This window comes from Eschscholzia californica, unplaced genomic scaffold (genome assembly GCF_041429995.1).
Source record: "Eschscholzia californica isolate CP2 unplaced genomic scaffold, dmEscCali1.0.p SCAF_6, whole genome shotgun sequence".
NCBI lineage: Eukaryota > Viridiplantae > Streptophyta > Magnoliopsida > Ranunculales > Papaveraceae > Eschscholzia > Eschscholzia californica.
This window is the reverse complement of record NW_028238483.1, coordinates 42,345,246-42,361,654: the sequence shown is the minus strand read 5'-3', so window position 1 is coordinate 42,361,654 and position 16,409 is coordinate 42,345,246. Positions and strand designations below refer to the sequence as shown.

General features: G+C 35.3%; 3 protein-coding genes across 26 annotated transcripts; 1 reads left to right on the top strand and 2 right to left on the bottom strand.

The window, feature by feature from the left end:
• Positions 1–1,793: 1,793 nt before the first annotated feature.
• LOC147535158 (UDP-glucuronic acid decarboxylase 4-like) lies at positions 1,794–6,125 on the bottom strand. 24 transcript variants are annotated; one of them, XM_086646219.1, is made up of 11 exons: positions 5,659–5,906; positions 4,883–5,089; positions 4,145–4,236; positions 3,968–4,051; positions 3,813–3,896; positions 3,326–3,733; positions 2,987–3,205; positions 2,770–2,852; positions 2,564–2,643; positions 2,293–2,385; positions 1,794–2,184 (listed from the first exon to the last, which is right to left on the bottom strand). In XM_086646219.1, the coding sequence occupies exons 9-11, from the start codon at positions 2,573–2,575 to the stop codon at positions 2,041–2,043; spliced, it is 249 nt and encodes an 82-aa protein (XP_086502345.1). In that variant the 5' UTR covers positions 2,576–2,643; positions 2,770–2,852; positions 2,987–3,205; positions 3,326–3,733; positions 3,813–3,896; positions 3,968–4,051; positions 4,145–4,236; positions 4,883–5,089; positions 5,659–5,906; the 3' UTR covers positions 1,794–2,040. The 24 variants fall into 24 exon arrangements, with proteins under 24 accessions (XP_086502345.1, XP_086502346.1, XP_086502342.1 ...); XM_086646220.1 differs by having other exon boundaries at positions 2,987–3,202; positions 3,331–3,733; XM_086646216.1 differs by having other exon boundaries at positions 3,813–4,051; positions 5,659–6,125.
• A 1,182-nt stretch (positions 6,126–7,307) lies between these two features.
• Positions 7,308–9,220, top strand: LOC147535157 (Nucleotide-sugar transporter family protein). Its single transcript, XM_086646215.1, has one exon. It carries the CDS (start codon positions 7,706–7,708, stop codon positions 8,756–8,758), a length of 1,053 nt encoding a protein of 350 aa, XP_086502341.1. The 5' UTR covers positions 7,308–7,705; the 3' UTR covers positions 8,759–9,220.
• Positions 9,221–10,313: 1,093 nt separating this feature from the next.
• LOC147535156 (protein TPX2-like) lies at positions 10,314–15,991 on the bottom strand. The gene is made up of 17 exons (XM_086646214.1): positions 15,469–15,991; positions 14,658–14,816; positions 14,160–14,316; positions 13,706–13,817; positions 13,260–13,310; positions 12,991–13,097; positions 12,817–12,895; positions 12,662–12,724; positions 12,471–12,557; positions 12,251–12,309; positions 11,963–12,038; positions 11,795–11,860; positions 11,621–11,689; positions 11,447–11,524; positions 11,288–11,332; positions 11,075–11,187; positions 10,314–10,725 (listed from the first exon to the last, which is right to left on the bottom strand). Exons 1-16 carry the CDS (start codon positions 15,647–15,649, stop codon positions 11,128–11,130), a joined length of 1,449 nt encoding a protein of 482 aa, XP_086502340.1. The 5' UTR covers positions 15,650–15,991; the 3' UTR covers positions 10,314–10,725; positions 11,075–11,127.
• Positions 15,992–16,409: the final 418 nt, after the last annotated feature.

Below are 16,409 nucleotides of genomic sequence, written 5' to 3'. Positions count from 1 at the left end.
AGATTTACAGAAAATCTTCTGAAAATCTCCCTCTATCAAAATTCTTCATTTTTGTTTTCTCCTCTTCGAAGGTGTCAGCCAAGCTTATAGAATAGTGTCTTTATGATATACTGCGTCAATCTTAAGTGGTGGTCATGGTGACTGTCTATTTATCAATCTTGGTGGTGGTAGTATCGGTAGCACAGACTGGATAAATACTAGTCGTAAAGAAAGATAATTTGGGAAAATAAGGATACAGCAAAACCTCCTTGAATTGACCCAACCTCAGGAGTCTACTAAATTCAATCACCTTCTTCTTCATGTCGTAAAGATAAACCTCCCAGTGCGATGGGGTGTCTTCAAAATAGTCACATGTTATCACTAAGAAGTCTGTAATTGATGCAAAAGACCAATTGATGCATTTTCTCCCATTGAGAGGCGGCAGATAAATCGTTTCTTCACCAATCCAATTAATAGTATTATTCTCCTTGTCATCATCAATCATCCATATCTTCATCTTTTTCACCTTGTTTTGACCATCACGATACTGTTTATCTATTAGTACTAATCGTCCATCGATCCCTTCTAATAAAACATCGATATAATAACTTTTACCAACAAACCCTTTAGGATCTCTGACAACAACATCAGGGTATTTGATTATTCTGAACTTCTCTTTTCCAACATCAAATACTACTATACATCTAATCAATTCCATACCCGGAATTCTATATGTTGGTGGCTTTACACACCAATATAAAGAACCATTCGAGTAAAAGGGTTCTCCATTTAAGACACACTTAGGTAGGGCGACATCTTCTTTCGTTCTCCAATAATTTTCACCAACTGTCAATACTTCACATTTTAGTACCTCATGATGATCAGAACCTTGATTATAGGTTTCGCGTTCTCTAAACAAATATACTACTTTATGTTTCTGAGTAACTGGATCGAATCCAAATTCAAACGTATAGTTGGATTTTTTTTTTTGCGATATTTGGTCTTCTCATCCATGGTGTTTCTTCTCTTGTGGATAGATTGTAAATACAAACCCAACCATTGTTTGATCAATGAAACATAACAAACCATTAACAAGTCTAAGCATGCGACTACCCGGACCTGCTTTCAGAGGTATTGTGATTTAGTCCGTGAGAAGTTTTAACAAATCTAATGTAAAAAATTTTGATGTAGTGTCGTAGGTACCTGAAGTGACAAGGAGCTGTCGATTTGATTTTGATCGAGAAAAGTGTAACGAAATAAAGTGTTTATCTTGTCAAATCAAATAAAACCATCTTCTACTTAAGCACTTGAATCGCATAAGCGACTTTACAGGTAGTCTGCTCATTATATCAATCATTACTTCCTCGCTAACATAAACATTCACCAGAATTGAAGCATCGGCAGTGCCTGTGAGAGCCGGAGAAGTAGTCGCACCACCTCGAATATTTTTTGCCATTGAACAAGGGTTTAAGTGTTTTCTTCTACTGTATTTATTTTTCCACTCTCTGTTTCTTCAACCTACCGACCTTTTAAATAGAAAAGGAAGATAACAAAGTTGAGATTTCTAATCCTAGTAGGTTTCTCTATTTGTTGCCATCTTTATTTGTACATCTGTATGATCCACACACACACACTGAGCGCATACTTCCAGGAGCTCAAGAAACTAGCAATTAAAAAAATAACTTATATAAACATAGCGGCAAATTATATTGCAATTAAAATACTTCTCTTTCGTGTTATTTGTATTCATATGTTTCGCATTCATATGTTTATATAAACATTCGTGAAGCAAGATAGTATGATGGAACTTATACTAGCAGCAAATTATATTGCATTTAAAAATTTGATGCCATGACACAATTCGCCAACAACACTAGCAAAGACGCATCGAAAGAACAAAGACAACCACTTGTTGTACGGGTCGAAATGTATTATGGTATCTCTAAAACAAAAACATGCAGCCTAACTAGTATACTGTATTTCACTTCAGTAATATCTCTGAACAAACTAGCCCAGTAAACAGTTACCCCTCTTCATATATTTGCTTCAAAAAATCTGCCTCTATAAGCTGTAGGCCTTCTTCCAGTTTTTGATTTTATGCCCCGAGTGCACGTCCACTCCGACTTCGGTAATGTCAGATTTCCTCGTGCCAGCATCAGCTTCATTGTGTTGGCGGCGTGCCCTTACAACAGCTCCTTCCACAGCCTGTTCACAGAGGTCGCCAAAAAAATAATGCTCATTCCAAGCCATCACCAAAAAAAGAACCCATCACAATAAAAGAAAAATTAAGCGTCAGATGAAGAAAACACAAACCTGAGACAGCTCCAACGGAGTGATCACTTCAGGGTAACGCAAGTCGAAGGGTCCATCATGGTCACCTTCCATAAAGGCAACAAGTCCAGCTACCTGATAAGTTTTAATTTTGCAGTTAGTAATATCAGATTTATATGTTTTATTACATAATGAAAAATTACCAAGTCAGACACATTGTGATTGTGAATTGATACCTAAACCTGAGACGTGGTATCCAGAAACAAGCATGACCAATTAAATATTAGTTATGGAAGATGAATCAAAAAATTACCAAATCAGACATTCAGACACATATTAGAAGCTTCGTTTCTGCTTCCCAAAATGACTTTCAGAAAATTCATCACGGACCACCTACAAGGGACTCGTAAAATATAAGTGAGATAATGTTGTAGCCCGTTGTTGGTATTATTCCTCAAACCCTCTCATTTTCACTTCACTGTCAAAGACAACAGATGGAGAGACAGAGAGATGAAAAACCTGCGAAACAACTTTGCCAAAAATACGTCCATCTTCAAGGGCATCCCTGGCCCATAAGTATCAAAGATACGACCTATACGAACCTGTAAAAAGGGCAAACAAGTTTATCTCTTCACAAAAAGAACAAAGAAGATACAAGCTATCTAACTTCAGCTGATGTATTTAAAGATACAAGCTATCTAACTTCAGCTCATGTATTTAAAGCGTAAAAATTTACCTGAAGATTTGATCGCTTGCCATAGAACACTGCCAAGGTTTCAGCAGACCTAACCCCTTCATCTAAACAATCCTTCTCATCCTTAGCATTTCCAGAAATAGTCAAACTTCGAAGATGGTTGAATAGGATCGTAAACATCGCAAGAGCTCCCTAAAAGAAACCGGGAGCCCCTGGCCTTCGCCAATTCCAACATATTGATTGTTCAACCACATTTGTCTTGTAACATAGGTTAAGGATAAGTCAACGGCAAAAAATACAATACTCACCTTTATTTCTTAACCAAGAAGAGGAAACCACTATCAAATTTTAAAACAGAAGTAACATAAGAATCAAGGATATGATACTTTGAACTGGAAAACAGCTCGGTCCCGCACGAAGAGCCAGGTGGTAGATCTCATCCACCCTAAATGAAATTGGTTGAACCATACTAACCACATCTTCATTAATCAATCGAAATCTAGGGTTGGAATAATATGGCTCCAGAGTTTCCTTACTCCCAGTAATGAAGTTATCGATAACCGTAACTATATGTCCTCTTGCTAAAAGAAGATTTACAAGATTACTACCAATAAAGTCTGCTCCACTAGAAACAATAATACTCTTGCTGTCTCATCCCACATATGGATTCATAAATGTTCTTTTCCTACAAACAATAGGGGTCTGTTGAGCCTCAACCATTTCAAATATAAACTTCATTATCTCATCATGGGGGCTGAAACATATCAAACAGCTCCCCTACTAAGTGACCTAATGCACCAAATATTAGTTAATTTGAGATTAAACAGCCAAACAAAGACTACAATACTCTCATGGGTTGGCAAATTACTTTTGTTTCCTACGTGTCTGATGTGCAGCAGATCACTCCCAATCAAACACAACAAATGTGAAAGTTGTTGTATAACACAGTTCCCTGTATATTTTTTCATTCCAAAAAATAATTTATAATCTAAATTAAAGAAGGCAAACAAAAGGATTATATACCTTTATTTGTCCGACGATATCATCTCCACTATGTTCGGATTCCAGAAGCTTGTCATGTTCGACGAAAATCACACAGTGATTAACCTAAAAATAATTGCAAAACAGTCAATCGAGAAGATCTACAAATGATATATCAAAACCAAAACACTAGAAATTATGACATGTATGTGATCTTACCACATTGCCATTATTTTGACAGGTATGTGAGCACTGATCCAAGACACCTTTTTCGATCACACTTTTCAAATTCTGAGTTCGAATTATGTCATCTACAAGCATATAGACAAAGAGAAAGATACTCACTAATTCCTTTCTTAAACAACAGTCAAACTTTAAGTTTTAAAAAAAAGCTAAAGAACATCACTTACTGATAATGAAACCACTTTGCATAATAGTTTTATCCTCAATGGCCTCAGACTATTACTTCATCCTTCTGGCGACTGATTCTCCGTTGGTTCTTTGCGTGAGGATCGTAAAAAGCGTAAGGAGCCTGAGGCCATTGAGGATAAAACTATTGTCCGAAGTGGTTTCATTATCAGGCTCAGGCTCCTTACGCTTTTTACGATCCTCACGCAAAGGATCATTCAACCATTCCATCAGTACAATATGATAGCAATTGTTTACTTCATCAGTCATATCTAAACCAACGGAGAATCAGTCGCCAGAAGGATGAAGTAATAGTCTGAGGCCATTGAGGATAAAACTATTATGCAAAGTGGTTTCATTATTAGTAAGTGATGTTCTTTAGCTTTTTTTTTAAAACTTAAAGTTTGACTGTTGTTTAAGAAAGGAATTAGTGAGTATCTTTCTCTTTGTCTATATGCTTGTAGATGACATAATTCGAACTCAGAATTTAAAAGTGCGATCGAAAAGGGTGTCCTGGATGGGTGCTCACATACCTGTCTAAATACATACCTGTCTAAATAACGGCAATGTGGTTAGATCACATACATGTCATAATTTCTAGTTTTTTGGTTTTGATATATCATTTCTAGGTCGTCTTGATTGACTGTTTTGCTTTTATTTTCAGGTTAATAACTGAGCAATTTAATATATCATCACTTCAATCAAATAGAGTGATACCATCTGATCTTCGAGAGAGAGAGAGACACTTCTGATCTACTGGAGAGAGAGAGAGAAGACAATCGTTGGGATGGGGAGAGGGAGCGGCAGCCATGGAAGAGAGCAGAAAAGAGGTGAGAAAAATTGAAATGGTAATTAGGGTGTTCTTTGGTTAAAAAAGACTTATAAGGGTTGTTTGGTTAACAAGATTAATAAGGGTATAAAAGCCAAATTTTCAATTCAGACTTGGTGATTCAGATTTAGAAACCAAACATCTGACTTGTAAAATAATTTAGTCAGTTCAGATTCTTCCAATTCAGTTCAGCCAATTCAGATTCAGACCCAATAAAAAAACAAACACCACCTAAATATTACCTTTATTGATTAGCTTAATATATCATCACTTGAATCAAATAGATCAAAATTTAGAATACGATTCATGAGAGAAGAATAACATTCAAACTCTAAATACCCAAATCTAAAAAATGCATAAACATGAAAACCCAGATCAAATAAAGTGTATAAACGACCTAATTAGATCCAGATTAAAGAAACATAGATCTAGGGTTACTTACATATTTGAAGAAGAATAAAAAAAATTTGAAGAGACAAATCATTAAAAATCAAACCTTGGGATGTTGAATTGTTTTTGAGTCTCGAGATCTTAACAACGATTGGGAAAAATTCAACTTTCTTCTTCTTCTTCTTCTCTTTCACGCGGAAGACGAGTAGCTAAGAAAAGGAGCTTCTTTCAAGTTCCAACTCTGTTCTGTCTGTTTATGGGGTTAATGAGTCTTCTTCTAAACAAAACAAAATTTTCTGCTTCACCTCATCTTCTCTGCTTCACCAAAAAAAAAAACATTTTTGCAAGCACAACAATTGAATTAAGAAAAGTAAAAACAAATAAAATGTGAGATAACAACGAGAGTAGTCTTGATCATCTGGTACAGTTATTATTCTAATGACCAATTTTAGCGTGGGTGAGATTACTAACATAACATCCCACATAGGATGAACAAAGTTATGGTCACCCATGTTAGCTGTGGGTGAACAATTAGTAGTTCAGGTTTTGGGCAGTTAAACTCTTTATAAATGTGAACAACTAGATGGATGGAGGAGGACAAATACCAAGTTGGTTGATTCCCTAGTGACGAGATGGAGATTGAATGGCCCTAAAATTCAAAGAACACCACCAGACAAACCTCTAGAGAGAGAGAGAGAGAGAGAGAGAGAGAGAGAGAGAGAGAGAGAGGTATAGTGGCCTCACGTTCTTATGTCCTTCCCTGGCCCCTCCACCCTCTTTTACTTGGGAAAGAAATACTATCAAATTTTCCATCACATTAACCATTTTGTGAGGATATGAATTTGCCTTTATTGTATGCTCCCTACCCAATTCATTAGATGAACTTGCAACAAAAAAAAATTCATCAAATGAAAATAGTTACTATATGAAACTATAGAGAATTCACTTTAGCTGAGTTTTACCCAACTTAATTTCCTACCCTATTATTTGTAAGAAAATGATTCCATACTTTAGCACTATTTCAGTTGAATCTCAAACAGAATTAAGTGTAATTGGCCACTAATTATAGTTTGACGTTATTCAATCTCGGTGCAAAAAAAATACAACATCTCAAAATTGAGTTAGGGCTAAAGTTGAGTTGTGTGGGTAATTGACATGAAGTTGTGTCGGCAATATAGTCTTACCAAAGATTTAAAATTGTTGAGATAAGAAAAGTGTTGATTAAAACCTTGTTGGTCCTACAAAAATCTTAAAATCAAAATCTAAGCATTACTTATGTCCCTTTAAAATAAGAAAATATTTTCTCGAAGGGTTCCCATATGATTCACTTCTATGATGTATCGGCTAGCTCTTCATCGTCCGTAGAATTTAATGGTTTTTCCCGTCACTGTTGTAACTATTCAATAATTTCTTTTTTTTTTTTGCTGAAGTTTGTTCAATAAATTTACTTATATTTTTTTTGTAAATGGCAAGATTCGATAAATAATCCTAGAGAGAAAAACACACGAAGAGAGGTTAGGAAGAAAAACATATAATATTGGTGGTTGATTACCATCGGCGGTGGTTGTAGCAATGGTGGTGATGGTGACGGTGAAGAGAATGTATGATTCACTTTAACAAACTCGTCTTTCTCACATGGATTTTTAATTGGTCAATGGGTCAAATATAAAAGTCAATAAAACATTTGACTAATAAAAAAAATACTAAAATAATTTTACACAATAACCTAACCAAAATACCAACCCGCTTAAAATTAAGCTCACTTTACCAAGAATCTCACAAATATGCTTCCTTTTCTTTCCCCCACTTCCTCTCAAATCTAACGGCTATTAATCTCTCTCATTTCTAAATCTAAACATGAACCGTTGGATTAAATCTACTTCCCTCTCTCCCTCATCACCTACTCTCCTCCTCCTTCTCAGATCTGATCTCTCTCTCTCTCTCACTACTTTCTCTCTCTAAAACCTCACTTCCTTGTTAGAAGACAGACAGAGAGAAAACAAGAGAGAGAGAAAGAGGAGGGGTTGGTTGGTTGGTTGTTTTTGAGAGGAAGAGAGAGAAATCTGTCACTTACCCATTTCTCAGTTCTGAATCAGAACCTAGAAAATTCATTTTTTTGAGAGAGAAAAAGAAAGGAATCAGCATCAGCGGCCATGGTTGAAGCTCAAACATGGACAACAAGGAGAGGAAGCAACCCAAGATTAGAAACAGAACAAGTAATTGAAATCCCATCAACTCCAACTGGAGATGATAGATACATCAACAACAATGGAAGTTTCTTATCTCCTACAATAATAACTGCTTTGATAATTGGTTCATGGTATTTTTCAAACATTGGTGTTCTTCTTCTTAACAAATACCTACTTAGTTTCTATGGTTATCGTTACCCTATTTTCCTCACTATGCTTCATATGTTATCTTGTTCAATTTATAGTCTCATTGCTATTCACTCCTTAGAATTAGTCCCATATCAACAAATCGTATCTCGTCGTCAGTTCTTTAAGATCTTTGCCCTAAGTGGGATCTTTTGTTTCTCTGTTGTATGTGGAAATACATCACTTAGGTATCTCCCTGTTTCATTTAATCAAGCAATTGGGGCAACTACTCCATTTTTCACTGCAATTTTTGCTTTCTTAATAACTTGTAAGAAAGAATCTGGTGGAGTTTATTTAGCCCTATTACCTGTTGTTTTAGGGATTGTTTTGGCTAGTAATAGTGAACCCTTATTTCATTTATTTGGGTTTTTAGTTTGTATTGGATCTACTGCTGGAAGAGCTCTGAAATCTGTTGTTCAAGGGATTATATTAACATCTGAAGCCGAAAAACTTCATTCGATGAATTTGCTACTTTATATGGCTCCAATGGCTGCTTTGATCTTACTACCATTTACCCTTTACATTGAAGGAAATGTACTTGGGATTACAATTGAGAAAGCTAAAGGAGATTCATTTATTGTGTTCTTGTTGTTGGGGAATGCTACAGTGGCATATTTGGTAAATTTGACTAATTTCTTAGTCACAAAGCATACAAGTGCATTGACATTGCAGGTTTTGGGTAATGCTAAGGCGGCTGTGGCTGCCGTTGTGTCGGTTTTGATTTTCAGAAACCCGGTAACAGTTATGGGAATGGCGGGTTTCGGTGTTACTGTTATGGGTGTTGTTCTTTATAGTGAAGCAAAGAAGAGATCTAAAGCTATAGCACATTGATGAAGTGTTTTGAAGTTTGCGCATATTATGTCAAGGTACGTTGAAAGATGGATCTTCTTATTCTTAAAATCTTCTTGATTATTTGATTTTCTTCTTCTAAATTCATGTTGTTTATCAAGAAAAGAAGGAACTTTTGATTGAATAGAATTGAATTTGGGCCTATTATGTGGTGTAAAGAGAACAAGTTCTTTTCTCTTTTTATCTTTATCTTATCTTAGTAGGAGATAGTGAGGAAGAAAAGATTCCTCTACTCTCTTTCTCTCTCTCTCTCTCTCTAAAACACAATGAATGAAAGACACTCATGGAAATTCTCTTATATATGTAATTTTGATATTTTGTTATGTTTAAGGCTAAAAAGTGTAAGAAGAGTAATTGAGTTTTGTTGGATGATTTATGATGGAAGAAACCCATATTTGTAATCTCAATATTTGTTTGTTTATAATTCATTATTATCAAATCTCATCTTGCTTTCTTGGAATCTTGTTGTAATTTTCATTTCTATCATTATGGTCCCATTTGTTGAAATTTAATTATCTTTTAATGATTATGTACGCTTGCTTTACAAGGATTCTTGATTGATTAAAGTTTATTACAAGTAAACTTTCCACCGTTTTGGTTGTTGAATTTTGCTAGACTAGATCACTATTTCTGGGTTTAACTAGCTTAGATTTTAAGATTCCAGTTTACATTCTTATTTCTCCTCGATCGTTTAATCTTCTGTTTATGCGAATGTTTTTTTTGCTTTTTTTTTCTTCGAGATGTCAAGAAATTGCATATTGTCATTGTTCGTGGTTGGTAATGAAGTAGTCAAACATGAGAAGTGAAAATCCCAAAGAGACTTCGGTTGACATTTTTCATGTGTCTTTTTGCTCAGTTCTTGACATGTCCCTGCTAACAAGTTCTGGCAGCTGTTCTTGTTGAGTTTTATTTCCTCTATGCGTGTGATTGCTTTTCCTGTCTTGGCTCTATTTCAAGTCTTGAGACTTCTTATTAGTAAGTGGGGGTCGGAATCCAAGGTAGCTCGAGTTGGGCGTAGCTGCCCGATCTGGTAGCTAAAATGGGCCACCATGGTCCAGGTATGCCATATATGTCTGGTTGCTGCTGGATTTATCATAACTATCCACCTTCATTAGTGTCTGTGAATGGATTTCAGATAAGGTTTCTAGGGCTATTAGGGCAACTTGGACTATTTGAATACCAAATTTGAATGAAGTTCAATCTCCTAATGAAATGTTTTTCCTTTTTAAACACAGCCAGTTTCATGTTTATCCTAAATACTAGGCAAATATTGTCATTTTTCTAGCTGAAGTTTTTACAACCGCCAAAGGGAAGCCGACAAAAGTTGCGTGAATCCCCATCCAACGGCTCACAAATCACAATCACTCAGTTTTCATCAAGAGAGAAAAGTGACGTGAATCCAACCGTTGGATGAGAAGTCATGACACTTTTGTTGGTGGCTGAGACATTATCTAAATCTCTTTTATCACATTTTTGGCCCAACTTTTGTCTCCCCTCTTACTCAAAGTTAAGAGAGAGAGAAAGAGATGCTGCAGCCTGCATATAATAGATTCTGAGCATTGAGTAACATCGCAAGGATGAATTATATTCATTACATCTGCTGTTAATCTACAAATTCGACGATACCCAAAGAGAGAACATGAAAAATTGTATCCTGTAAAAGGTTAGATTATGTCTCATAAAATCTGTACAACTCTCTGGCCTTTCTACTACCTTATCCTTATTGAATGAAGGAGAATTACCATCTGCTCCGAGTGGAGTTGCATGAATCACTCCAAGTTATGATAAATGTGCTTGAGTACTACTCCGAACAAAAGAAACTCGTCAGCTGGTACAGCTTCCCTTGAATTTCATCTACGTTGATCTCGTTGTTACTTGTGAAAGGGAGATTCTTTTGATTCGGTTACATCGATCAGTTAATCTTCGTTTGGAAGAAGATTCAAAATTATCTGTTCAAAAAAGTTTGGCGTTTTATAACCCTCAGTGAATGTTGAAACTCTTGAAACATTTTCAAGTTCAATAAAAAAGAATATGTTTTATGATTTGGGAAAGACGAGAACATAGAACTTAAATTCCAAGCTTGAAACCTAACTAAGGCAAGAGAACATGTCTATCACAGTATCGTCATAATACTAAGCCCTTCCGCGGTAACCGCAATTGAGACTTCATACAGATGTCACATACTGATACTCGTACAGATATTTCTCTATTAGCGTATTCACTACTAAATTGACAAAACGAACTCCAAAGTTATAAAAGAAACAAAATTGACAAAAAGATTTGAACTTTCGGAATTACCTGCTCGTGTTAGATCTGGTTCCAGCATCATGTATGTTCGAAACACCACCAGATTATGTATGTTTTATCTCGCACATTTGTGTTTTATCTCTAACTGTGTTTATTGTCTTCACCTTAATTCATAAGAGTGAAAAGTCAGATCACTAGAAGGATCCAGCTTGAGAGATTTATATATACTTAGTCGAACATAATTGACATAAAAAATAAACTCACTATATTTTCATGTTGCAAATAATCTGCTGAATTCTCCTTTGAGCCCTTGAGATCAAATAACATAAATTACATGTGTAAGTACATAGAAGACTGCCCAAAGAAAAAAAAACATATAGTAGAGGTTTTACTACTCTTTTAGTTAACAAGAACAAGAATAACCTTGCTAGGTATACGGCTAGGCCGCCGCAGTCTGGGCTGAGAAACATTGTTATGCGGCAGTTCAGTTGTCAGGGAGAGCTGATTTATGGAAATAAAAAAGATTTATAAGTAATGGTTATAGCTGAGATATTTAAGATAGAAATACAAAAGGTCTTATATTTTCCATAACAGTACCTTGTTAAAAAGTTCTACGGGGTCGGGTGGATTGTGCTGAAACCTTCGAGCCGTGGGAAAATTGAACTCCTAAAGTGAAGCAAAATAACTAGATCAGTAGAGAAAGAAGCTCTAGATATTCAAATTGTACATGGATATGCTACCATATCAGGGATCAAGTATCTGTTGGATTACCATGGGTATTGTGGGTTCTCTCTTGATATTCCGGAAAACTCCAATGTCTCCTTTACTTGCAAATATCTACACTCAAACAACATAATTAATCGGAGGTCGCAGCCCTTAATTCTAACTAACCAATATCATACTCATTAAGTTAGTGCGATCGTTAATTCGTTATTTTACCTTTTTATTAAGAGGTCGAGCTTTGAAGTTATGTGTAAGTACACCTTCCTGATTTGAAGTGTCTACAGTATTTGGTCTGAGGACAGCGAAGAGAATTAGCATCATTCTGAACTAAACAACTAGATCGGAAGATGAATATTAACTTCCAGATATTTGGCAAAATAACGTATGAAGACTTTGATGTGTTAGTTAGATAAAGATAGATGGAGTTTTCCAGATGTAACTAGGCCAAAATAAAATTTATACCGCGCATTGAAGTTGAGTATATAAGGGAGTGATAAATCTCACCTTTTGGAGTTTGTAAGTCCATTTTTCGTCTCTGAACCAGCATTAAATATGTGAACTACCTGCAATGGCGAAGTGTTTCAAAATTTGAAACTCGAACAGTACCGCTTTACTATATGCACTGCAAAGTTCTAATTTTGCTAACAAGATGCAAACTGCCCACTTTATATATATTGCTTTGGACTTGAATCAGTTACCAATGATATAAAATCAATAGTCTCACCTTATCAGATTTATCACGCGGTGGGATGGATGATGAAGCTGCAGAGGACTGGTGCACAGCTCTCTCCGACGTCTTCAAGTGGAATTCCTAAGAAACATAGGAAGAATGAAATATTAATTGGGTGTGGTATTATGGAAGCAGTTCAGCTTGGGAACAATTTTTCGTTTAAGAATGAAGGCAAACAATCTAACCCGAAACTCGGGCAACCGCGGTGTAGTCTTTTTTAGGAGCGGCAAGGAAGGACCTTCAAGAATCTATAAAGCAGAAGAGAAAACTATCTTGTGAGAAACATTGAGAAACGCAAGTCCACATAATATTAAGTAGCATATTTATTGCAGGCACCAACTTTTCTGTTCAATGGGCGCGCTTTAAACCTATATGAAGTTGGCTTTACTTGTTCTTTTACATCCAAGCTACTCTTGTCCCTGAAATTTTGGAATAAAAATTGTACCTCAAAATGCTTTGTTTCAGTCTGAAAGATATGATAAGCAAACATTAATCAGATAACATGCAAGTGTACCTGATGGTCCTGATCCTGTGTGCCCTGTGAGCTGTTTCAAGGTCAGGCTCTTTTGGAATAGTAATCTTAAGCTTACCATGCACAAAGTTACAGTCAATGGTACCACCCTGCAGCACGAATACAAGAGAAGTAGTGAATTATATGACTTACTATTGAGTTGAATGGGAAAACCCAATGTAGAAGCTTAGACCAAGAAATGGAAACTTATTGATTCAAAATTTACGTAAAAAATAGCAAGTGCTAGTAAACTGTTCCCAATACAAGCTTACCTTTTTAGGTGCTTTGTGTATCAAATTATGTTGTTCGTTTTTTTCCGCAACCTGTTGTAGAAATGAAAGTAAATAATGTTACTAGGATGTAATTGTGTATAAAAAAGACTATCCTAAAGTCCAATATTAGAGAAGTTCCAGAAAGCATCACATATTGAATTTTAATAAGCATCAAAGAATTTCTTGTAACTCTTATTATTCTAAAAAATCAAAAAGTGAATTGGCAAGTTATATAGTAACCACAACTAGAAGGTACACATCAATACACTATATTTATATTGAACAGAGAATGAATGGTTTGAAGAAAAGGGAATAACCTATATTTATATTAAAAGCTTTCCAATTTAGTCTCTCCAAAGAAGCACTCTATGTAACTATGATCCAAAAACATTCTAAATAAACAAGTAAACAGAAACATTAGTACATTTAGAAATGGGACTTCATACCACTTTTAGGGAATGACCTCCGTCTAACTTTTGTCTCTTGGCAGCTTGAATTCCGACTGAAGAGAGATTGCCCAAGCTTCTATCACTATTCTTGAGAAATGGCTTCTGAAACCTAGTCAAATATCAAAACTTGATGAGCATTTAAGATTTGGAGTCATGAAATGTGCTAAAATAGAAATATAGAAGTAGAGGGCTTTAAGTAGCATGTACCAAAACTAAGACTAAGAGGTAAACAATATTCCAGTTAAGGAAATCTAAGAATCACAAACAAGATCTTCATAAGTATTGGGTACATTATTTAAAACATTCCAAATCTAACATTGTCGGCAGAAAATCATAAACTAGCAAAATGGCAGCATCTCCGAAGTTGGATTGTGAGCAAAAACTACCAAGAACACAGCAAATTTTTAAATTAAAAAAATGATACATTTACAGGTTAAAAACTAAGACCTACCGATTGGAACCATGGCCACCAGGTGGTTTGATTTGCTTGGCCAACTGACTAGCTGTAGGTTTCATTAACGTCGAGCCCCTTGCAAGAGCTGTCTTAGGAGTACTCTTAGTATTGGATTTGGGAATATCTTTCTCCATGTGATTATAAAATTTCAGCCCTATACAACGATAAGAAAGTTAACAGGCATGATTAATATGGGTAATGAAGCTGAATAAAATAACAGAATCGAAGATAAATGTTTGATTCCAAATGGGATCCTTAAAGTGTCTAGTAAAAGAAGGTGAAGAAACACAGAGTATCCACGCGGTTGGGATGGGTAAGTCTCTTCACTATAATTCAGGAAGCACTAGAAATAAGCTGTCTTGGTAATCAAAATAATCAAATTGTTGTGCTTCAAACAACTAGTTCGCATGCACTTAGTAAGCAATTAAATTTCCCTAAATAAATTGATATAAGCAAAAAAAAAAAAAAAAGAGTTAGGATTAAAAAACCTACTACCTCTGAATTTTTCATTAAATACGGAAGACTCAAGGACCATGCCAGTGTCCGAGTGCGTGGAGGTAGATATGCCATCATCCATGTCGTCCGATTTCAAAGAGTTACTTGGTTCATCTTCCTTGAGGACATCAATCCCCAATTTTAACTTGGCTATGAAAGCTGAAAAAGATACATGTAAAAATAGAAGAAATTCAGGAAATGTGAATCAATTAACCAACAAAGATAAAAATTATGTGGTTTCCTTTTAGAAATTGAATCAAATATGTCTGACTCGTTTAGGATGATTTTACGGCATGGGGTTTTCCTATAGAAATTGAGGTTGCAAGGACATGCCATAACTGAATGTCTTCAAATCTAGTAAATGTTCACCATAGTTACTTCACATTTGGACCCACAAATGGATTTTGACCCAAACAAGGGTAACAAGTGATAAATGTTACTCCTTGTTGATGTGATAATCACAATAATAACCTATTTCACAGTGCCTTTTTGCAAGTTGGATAAATGACTAGCACATTTTTGGGATTTTTTTTTATCTTGTTTCCTATCATTTCTAAGCTTCCATCATCTTCAATTGTTCCTCAAAATCAAAGAGGAAAAACTTATACTATCAAATCAAGAAAATATGTACACAACTGAGGGTTTTCTCCTCTTTCTCTTGATGACAAAAGTTAATCAAATCAAAGACTCAAAACCAAGAAGGGGCAAACAAAACAAGTTTTTCAAGATTTCCTCTTACAGAAGAAATGTATTAACTAGGAAAAGAGTAGAGCTAAAACTATCGATTGTCCAGAGGATGATAACTACTCACGAGAAGGAGGATAACTTCCGGCTCTATCGAACCAGAGCTCAGCCCCTCGAGCTTCAATAGGAGATTCTTGTCTAGTAAAATCAAAGAATCGTGAAGCATCAAACTCGTAATCCAAATCGATTTTCACTGGCAAAAATCCATCTTCTTCTTCTTCAAAATTTTCTTCCATTTCTTCGTCCATTTCTCTCTCTCTCTCTCAGTATTGAAAACAACTCCAAGATTTTTCACTTTCTCTCTCCACGAACCAGTGGTGTTTTGGTGTATTTCTCTTTATCTTGGACAGCTAGCTGCTCTAAGCTCTCTGTGATTATCAATTGGATTTAACCCTAAAATATGTCTTAAAATGTAGAGAGAGAAAGAGTTTTTGTCTTAATGAACGGCGCGGATCTCGTAAAACGCAAAGTGGCATGGAAATAGCGGCATGAAATGTTGTTGTTGATTGTAAGAAGAGAGACAGAGAAGAGAGAGAGAAAGAAGTTTTATAGCGCCGAGGTTGGAGAAGTAATCAGAAATTTGAACATGTGGGTCCACCACATTCGATTCATATTAAAATACTCGTTTCAAGAACGTTACTTAAACACGAAATGACCAATTACCCCACCTAATCCTGTCAAATTTATACAATTTCTAATTTTATTTAGAAAAATAATTCGAAGGTCTCTCAACAAAAAAAAATCCAAAGCTAAATCAAAGCTCTAAAACTAAATGGGGATCACTCTTTCGTAAAAAAAAAATATATATTTTTATTTAGAAAAATAATACAAAGATAAACCAATTCCAGACCTAACTCGAGATCATTATTTCACAAAGAAAGTAAAAGGAAATTATAAAAAGAGAGAAGGAGTTGCTCTAAAAAAATGAAATTATCTTTCATTTCGTTTAGGTCTGGAAATAAACTTTGACTTTTAGCAGTATTATTCAATTATTTCAAGGATATATGC